General features: G+C 46.4%; 1 protein-coding gene across 1 annotated transcript in view; it reads left to right on the top strand.

Moving 5' to 3' along the window:
* LOC119456711 (roundabout homolog 1-like) overlaps positions 1-2,159 on the top strand; it is a 157,216-nt gene extending 155,057 nt beyond the window's left edge. Inside the window, 1 exon segment of the mRNA XM_037718534.2 lies at positions 2,093-2,159. Within this exon segment, the coding sequence (XP_037574462.1) occupies positions 2,093-2,159 (67 nt within the window).
* The last annotated feature ends 6,719 nt before the right edge of the window (positions 2,160-8,878 follow it).

The following is an 8,878-nucleotide window of genomic DNA, read 5'->3' as shown; positions in this document are numbered from 1 at the left end:
GAAAAGGTGCTGTTGACCCTCGTAATTTGTACAACTTTAGCGATGTTACGCATCACCTTTCGACGTCAAGATCTTTATTTCAGCATCCGTATCTCATTCATTGCCATCCCTTGTTGAATCTCCTTTGTTGAAAATTGTTCTCTGTGCGGGTACCAAAAGCACCATGCGATACCTTTTATTTCTTCGATTTTCCACTGCCTATTTCTTTAGTTGAATTCAAAGACGTTGGTCAGGGTTGTTACTGATGACGTGTGCTTTCGCATGCCAGCATACCGTACTACATTTAGTAACCGTCAGTAGTCTGATGTATTGAATCGCGTTAAGAAACCTGTGTGCTTTCCGTAGCAAAGGCGTTCTGTTTAAACGTCATGCCTCGAGCTTCTCGGGAAGACGTGGAAGAAGACTAAGGGGTTCTTTGTTCTCTGGAACCAAGTGAATATTGTGTAAAAGGCCTAAATCTATCGATCATTTTCCTTATTTTATTGTTGGATGAATACTTTGTGGTTGTGGTACAGCGAAAGTTACAAACAAAAAAAAACAAAGACTTCGAAATTGATCCTGTTTATATCAGTGCCTGTGTGTGACAAAGCACAGATCCTTGCCATACAATCTCCTTCTTTTCTTTTTTCTTTTTTTTGTGCATAGTCTCTGGAGAGCAAGAATGATCGATAAAGCTGGTGAACGGCAGGAACAATAAAGGCCCGTTTTTCTGGAACAATAATTTTCAATACAGAAGATGTGCGAATACGAGCGTTCTAGTAACTCTCTTGACTCGACTTTCGTCGAAGACCTTTAAGAACAAATCATTTGATGACGCCACATCACAAGCCATCGCAGCGGAGGGGGGGGGGGGGGTTAGGGCACTGTTACAGTTTTTTAACGACAAAAGATTGGACAAGCGGCGGTAGTCAGAACTGATGTTTATTGTGCTACAAGTGCTACTATACTGTGCGGTGACAATATGGGTCATAGTGACCGACTGTGATGTGTATCTCTGCTCCCTTTCCTTCTGTCTCCCTACTTTCATTTCACCTCCTCGTTCCCTCTCTTCCCAGCGTAGGCCTCTAACCAGACCTACCCCTCTGGTTATCTTCTGCTTTTTCCCTTTCTTCTGTCTCTCTTTCTCTCTTGACAGGTTTCGCCTCCCCCATTTGTCTTTATTTTTGCCTCTTAATTGACTTATGATGTCCTTAGCGCAACTCTATGCCTTTCTTCCTTGTAACATAGAAAACAAAGATGATTGATAGCTCAGTCGTTCGCTCTCGTCTACCAATACGCATTGCTTCGCTGACGTGGGTTCAATTCCGGTGGAGGCAGTTATGGGGAAGTGTTAGTATTCGTCACGTTGTGGCAATGGCAAAGCTGGGGATGACGACGTCACCAATCGAACAAGAATCCCGTGTTGCGCGTCGTCTATACCACAGCGGTCGTCGTCAGCGGGTTAAAATGGACGGACGAACATGGGAAATCAATTTTCTAGCACTTAACTGCTGTCAGAGTAAAAAGAAAAAAAAAAAAAACGCGCCGTCTCCGAGCACGTGTGAAAATTCTTTGGAGGGAACTATTATTTTGTTCTTTCCAGGACCCCCTAGGTGCTATCGCAGTTGATTCACACTGTTTTGGAGATGCAGACGGCCAGCGCAGTGTGTTACCTAGACTTTTTCCAGTTGACCACCTTAAACGCGGGGATGGAATGAGGTAGATCAACAGATAGAGTGAGAGAGAGATTTAATGCGCACCAGACAGCACTGCCTGTCTATACTACGGCACTCAGATATCTTGCCCTCAAGTACCACAGAGGCGCGCCTGTGTTTCTGGGTGATGGCGGCTGATGCCAGGCTCGCAGGACCTCCGACTTCGGTAAAAGGACATTTGAAGAATCTAGTCAAGGAACACCGCAGAGGCTTAACATGCATTAAGACTGGATCTTATGCAATTTTTTTTTATCGGCAGTCTTACGTTCCAAGGTGACAATCTTTATGAGGCACGCAGTAGTGCGAGAATCTGGATTATTTTGAACACCTCGGTTTCTTTAACGTGCACTAACTAAATTAAAGTGAACAAGCGTTTTGATTCCCCCATCGAAATGCAGCCCCTCGGCCGGAATCAAACACGACCTTGAGCTGAGAGCTCCGCAGAGCAACGCCACATCCAAATAAGCTATACCGCGGCGGGTGAGCTTGCGTATAACAATGAAGGCTTTGGTATCATGCTTTTACGTGCCAACGAGATGACTTTATGATACCACTTTCCTTCCAGCCAAAGCCTTTATATTGCGCTACACAGACGTACCCGGTGTTTAGTCATTGAGCAATTTCTGTTGTCTGCGTTGCCTGTTCGAAATGTGTTAATGCGTGCGAGTGAGCTTGTTCGTTAGTGCGTGTGCGCGCAAGCGTGCGTAGTTCCGCCCCTTTCTCTTTTTCTTTTTATCGACCACCACAGCGCCTATACTGTCCCTTACCACACAAGTAGGTAGCTGCAATCGACTTCCCTCCCTTTCCCATTTATTATCAGTGCTTATAAACTGTTACGCGTCGATCTGTTAGGATTTCTATCATTTCTCAATTCATCACTGGACTAAATTAGAAGAGGTCATTAGCCGCCCGGGGTCCCCGTGAGAAGCGCTACGCAGACGGCGACAGGATTAAAGAGAACAAGTTCAACTTGCCCCCTGCCCGGCTCGCACCGTCAGGTTCAATCCGCGGGAGCGCAGTTGCGCTAAAAGGTGCGCGGATAATCACAGCGACCCCAAAAGGAGATCAGGGCCGCACCAGCGGACAACTCAGCCGTTAGCACTTTCGGAAGGCTGGCAGGTCCCCCCTCCAAGCAGCAGTCATTCCTTCCGCCTGGCGTTAGTATAAACAAGCCCGGATGTACGCCTCTGTCCGTAGGGACGCTGTATTTTGATTGGAGCACGCTAATCAACGGGGAGTTCGTTTCACGCGGGTAGATCCCTGTAATGGAAGCCCCTGCATACACTACCTATGGCCGCTCGTGTGGAAGTATATGTATGAGTTTAGCTATACAGGCAGGCAGCGCTATTTCCACATCGAGGTGTTGCCTTAAGCTGCGAGCGATGCCGGCTACATTAATTGAACGGGGCGCTCCCCCATACCCGGCTATTCGACGCCCAGGCGGCGAAATTCGCTAGCCGCGCATGCTTCAAGTGTTGAAATAAATTAGTGCACCCTCGTAATATGCAGAAGCACACCCCGGACTAGCCACGTTGCATGCGTTTCCGCTCGTCCAATTTTGTTCACTCGAGATGTTGTACTCGCGTAATGTTCGTGCTGCTGATGTACACCCGTGAGCAAATTATACCGACTAGGGATTGTGCGATAAAGCTTATTTTGCTCCTCTGCCTGCGAATGTAACTTGAAATTGAAGACTGCAGTACAAACGTGGCTTTGCGAACTTTCCATGTTCACTTGTCACTTGCAGTTTATGTATACGTAATTACGAAAAATTCGTTTCTTTTTTTTTTTGGCTGTGGTCCGTATACTTTTACTCGTGTGTACATGGCTTGGACTACCAGATATTTACCTCACTGAGTTTGTGAAAGATCGCACTGACCACCGGTGACGAGGGCGATGCGTGACTATAGCTGGACTCACTCGCGAGTATGTATGTAAATATATCAGTATCGAGATACGACGCCTGAATAAAACACAGAAAAAAACACAAGACTTGGAGAAAATAAAGAGTCTCAAAACTCGTGCAAGCTGCGCTGCCGCTCACTAAACCAACCTCTTCTGAGAGAGAGAGAGAGAAGAAGAGATGTGGTGGTGGTGGTGAATTGTAGCAACAGGCGGGTTTAGCCTAGAGAGAGGAGAGATAGCATTTGAGCGCTCCGAGTTTGAAAAGCACCCGAGCGTCATAATATCTTGCACAGGCAGTTCGCACAAATATTCCTAAGAAAGCTTTATTATTACTAACGACGCTAGAATAGTGGTAAGCAAACCTCAAAAAAGGTATACGAGGGAGCGTCGGAAATTTACGCTCAATTAATCGACAAGATTCGCTTCCCCTTTCTCAGCGCGTGCGTGTAAGTCGACAAGAAACGTCTTTAGGAATTGGTGAAGAGTAGAAGCATCTGCGAAAATGAGCCACTATATCATCGCATTCCGTGGTACTGTTTTAATACTGTAATCTACGCCAGCGCTTCCATGTATAGTCTCGGGCGATGCTTGCTCGATAATACAATATTTATACACAGTGCGCCACCTAACAGTGAATTCTTAAAAAAATTGCGACAATATAAAAATAATAAAAAAGTATGAGACCAACGTACTCGATCACCATTCTCTGATCTCAGAAGAAAAATTTTTACTACTGATTTTTCTAATTGGGGAATATAATGAAACCAGCTTCCTATAAATTAAGGGTCTGTCGCCAGATGGGAAAGTTGTTATTACGATCTGAATTATATCACTGAGTACTTTTCAGAAGCTGTGTCTTGCGTAATTATTTTTTCCATGCATTGCTCATACCAGGTGTTTCGGCTAAGACCTTTTTTTTAAATGACCTGGGCAGATAGCATAATTCTAGCCCTTGAGTTGGTCTATACTCAAAGAGGCGGAGATTACTTCGTGTGCGCTGTATTCTCGGCACTTGGTTCGCGTTGAAGCGAGAGAAAACACGAAGGCCAATTCGCTCACTGCTGCTACCGCACTTACTCACGCCGGCGTTTTGACTGCGAGTGTCCGCGGTCATCGAGTGAGATGTGTTTATGTTTGCTGTGAGACATGACACCATGCTTGTTAATTTAGTTCGTAAGCGAATCTTTAAAGATGATACGGCCGATAAAACTACTACCATTCGTATAGCTGTAATTTTCTATCTTAAATGACGCTTCGTCTTTAGGGTGAAACTGTGACCTCTTTATTCAAAGATTACCCCGCAATGCCAAAACACGTTGCAGCAGGGGGGGTTACAGAAACGCAAAGAATACGTGTTCATTTACACAATCCACGCAGTGTCTGTTGCACCGGTTTACTGTTCGGACGAAGAAAGTGTTATCATACATGTTCGTGTTGCTTTGGTGCTCTACGATACTTGCAGTCGACTATAGTATTACGTCTTGGGATATAGTGACGTTCCATTAGGTAAGTCGCTTTAGATAAGTTGCTTTGTTGGTCCCAGACTTACTATGATTACGTATTCAATATAAGAAGCTTTAGTCTCAGTTTTCTCTATAGTGCTGAACGCTACTCCCTAAGAAAGCTCACCTTTAAATGCACTGCCAACACTTTTGCTTTCATACCTCCCAACACAAATCTAGCAGCTGGGTTTCGCGTTTTCCTAAGAGTTGTAATAACGGCAACACTGGCGGGACCTCAAACCGCGAAACCTTACTTCGAAATATATCGAATACAAGTTAAAAAGTTATTCTATACAAACATCGTCGGCTAATCGGCTCATTCGATCAGCCCACGTGTCACGAGAGGGTTTGCTTGCTCACGACCACGCCACCTCCTTCGGCAACAACTCAGCACGAGAATGGTGCAAGCGTGCTGATGGGAAAGTTCAGAGTAGAACTTTCGGTGCGGTGAGCGTCGAGTATGCTGTGAAGCAGCGTGTAAGAGGCAACGCGCGGTGTCACAGGAACCCCTTGTGATAACAGAAACCTTGCCAGCTTTGAGACTTGGCGTCACGCGTGAAAGAAAGCCCAGAGGCCGCAGGCCTCTGAGCGGCGGATTGGAGCGACGCCCTAGCATTATCTTTATTCGGAAAGCACACCTTTGAATGGGGCCTCAATCTTGCCACTAGACGCCGTGGCCAATACGCATAGGTCATTACCGCAGAAAACAGCATGAAGAAAGCACGTGAAAGCGTTAAAGGCGCTACATGGCTCTATATTCCACGTAATATCCCCCACCTATGCACTAAAATGAAGAAGGCACGTTGCTTGTGAAGTTAGTCTTTCGATACTTCATTTATAAACTAAAAACATTTTACCTGAAAATAAACATTTAAAGTGTAATAATATTATTCGAAACAATGAAGACTCCTCTTCTCAGAGTGCACGTTTCAGTTCTCTTCGTTCATTTTATTGCGATAGCAATTATATGGACGTTACAGGCGTATTTCACCGTCGGCGTCGCCTTGAGGTTCCATATCAAGTCCAAGGGCGATAAGATCGTCGCAGCGCGCCGTATGCTGTACATGCGAGTGAAAGCGTTCGAGGGTAAGCCGGCGATCGCGGCTCAATCTCGAGTACGCAAGGGAGGAAAGCGGGAAAGAAGCGCGCTGTCTTCCGCCGCGCGCAATGCTTCGGGGGGGGGGAGGGTAAGGAGGAAGGGGGGGGGTGACATTCTACTCCGGGCCGCTGTACCTTGAAAGTCATCTGCGATGGGGCCACTGTCTACCGTGCGCTGTGCTTTCGCGGCTGAGTTCGCGTTGATGCGAGAGGCAGCACGAAGGTCAATTCGCTCGCGGCTGCTGCCGTGCTTCCTCACTCCAGCGTTTTTACAGCGAGTGTGCGCGGTCATCGAGTGAGATTTGTTCATGTTTGCTTGTGCGCGCGTGGCACCACACTTGTTACTTTAGCTAGTACGCCTATGTTTACAAGCTTACACGACCGATAAAACTACTATCCTTACTTCGTATAGCTGTCCACTAATTTGCTATCCCAATCGATGCTTCGCCTTTCGGGCGAAACTGCGACTTTTTACACCGAAGCTGTATATGGCTAGCCGATTCATCCGTCATTCACCTGTACGCAGAAACAGTCCTCATCAGCAATGGCTCGAGCGTCATCGTCATCTTCCACAACTGGCTCGTTGGTGCCCCTCGCCGCAACCACGCGAACGCGCTCGTGCCACTGCTCCCACGTTCGTCGTCGTTGTCGTCTTCTTCCACGTACAGCTGGCTCCGTTGCCGCTCATCATTCCAGCATAGAATTTCACTTGTCTTTTGTCATCGTAATGGGGAGGCCGCGTTTACGGGGGTATGAGCCATTGATTAAGGGGGTATGAGCCTTTTATTGTCTTACGTGACGGACAGATTTAATTTTGAAGCAAATTAATTTTTAAGAATCGCAAGCGGCAATGCGAAAACGGCGGACTGCGAGCATACCGTCAGTTACGACGTTTTCTCCGTCGTAGGCGAACGTGTGTGTAACCTGATTATGAAACACAAAGACGTAACCAATAATTGAGAAAGACTTTAATGTACCTTAGGGATTAAGCTAGTGATAAACACCGGGGCCGCACGTTACAAGCTTCGCTGGTTAACCATCTGTACGGAGTGCTTGGGCGGTAATTTCTGTAGTCTAAACACTTCACGCTGTGCCTCAATTGGGCGCTTGTTGTCACTTTACGTGTGCTATTGTTAAGGTCCCAAACACGCGACAATTAAATAACGAACGGTTTTCTCTCCCGGTTGCACTTCAGTCGACTAAGAAACAATTATTGGAATATTATTCTTCACTTTGCTCTGGTATATGTTGAAAAAAAACGCACATGCAATGTTTTAGAGACCGTTATCAACAAGCGCAAGGTGCGCAAGTCTGAGGTGCTCGATTGCTTTGCCTGACTGGAAAGTAGCAAGGTCTCCGTAACCCGACCAAGTCCAACAGGTTGCAAGCGTTGCAGTTACGCGCTCACATTTACGAGATTCCATTGGTTGCTCTACACCTCGTGAAGTTTCTCACACGGGAATATTTGCCGGCAGCTCCGACCTCGATCCTTCCGGCCGTGAACTGTTTCGAGCGCCTTCAAGAGTGACAGGTCATTCGTACCCACGTTCAAGTACGACGTTCTCCGGCAGCACGGTAAGAAGATGCAGCGAGTAACGACGGACGCAAATCACGTTGTAACAAGGGCGGTATTTTCTGCGCCGAGCTTTCCGATCCCATCAACGCCACCGCCGTGCGACGCCAATCGATCGAGGCAGGTGGCAGAGAGCAAGGAGACCCCATTTTCGGCAGTGTTAATTAACGTCTCAGAATAATCCCTCGCGTTAAATCATCACAGCGGATCAGTGAGAGAAGGCGCAGGGAAGCGAGTTTCCCGAGAAGGCGAGGGAGAGCGGAGAAGAAGGGGAGGTGCCGAAAGAAGACGAAAGCCTGGCGTTTCGGGATTAGCAAGCATAGATGGCGGGCGGTCTTATACGCATGCCTTATACATGCCATGGACTTGGTAGTACCAATAAATTTATCTATAAAAATTTAAGCATTCAAGAGAAATCTCGCTCCATTGACCAGCCATCGAAAACTGTGCGTTGTGGAAATATATATAACAATCGGGCACACTGCAATGGGCAATATCGAAGCAATTAACTGTGGGTTACATGCTGAAGGCAACGAAGAGGATTCCTGTTTAGGGTGTGCTCTTTTCAGTTTCATCGCCGTAGGATACTTAAATCTCTGCAAAGAGGCGATTGTACATAGCGGCCCTACAAAAACTGTACTACAAGATTTTGCTCAACGGCGTTTAACCATGACTTGTTATCAGTCATCAGTGTTCTGACCTTCGGCTATCTCTACGTACAGCACATATATAACGTTGGCTCGTAGACATCGAGCTAAACAAAAATAATACTGCGTGGTTTGATTACAATAAGGTAAGAAAGGGGGAGGAGGGTTACATGTACTTGTTCATAGGTTGATGGGCACAAAAGCGTAGACGACGTTGGCGCCAATTTCTGCGCTCACAAATTAACGCAAGTGCCATTATTGCATCGACTTGCAGATTACCCCGCCCCTTCTTACACACGTCTACAATCATTAGGTCTATCTCCTCCAAGCGCCAATAATTTCAGTCCATTGAAGATTTACTTTCCTCATATTGCTTGTATCACAAGGTTTTTTAGAGTCGTATTGCAACAAAATGGTTTAAGAATTTGCGATTCTTCAGGCAGTTTTCTAGACGCATAC

The sequence above is a fragment of the Dermacentor silvarum genome, chromosome 6 (assembly GCF_013339745.2).
Source record: "Dermacentor silvarum isolate Dsil-2018 chromosome 6, BIME_Dsil_1.4, whole genome shotgun sequence".
Taxonomy (NCBI): domain Eukaryota; kingdom Metazoa; phylum Arthropoda; class Arachnida; order Ixodida; family Ixodidae; genus Dermacentor; species Dermacentor silvarum.
Note: the sequence above shows the minus strand (reverse complement) of the source record. Positions and strands in the feature narration are given on the sequence as shown.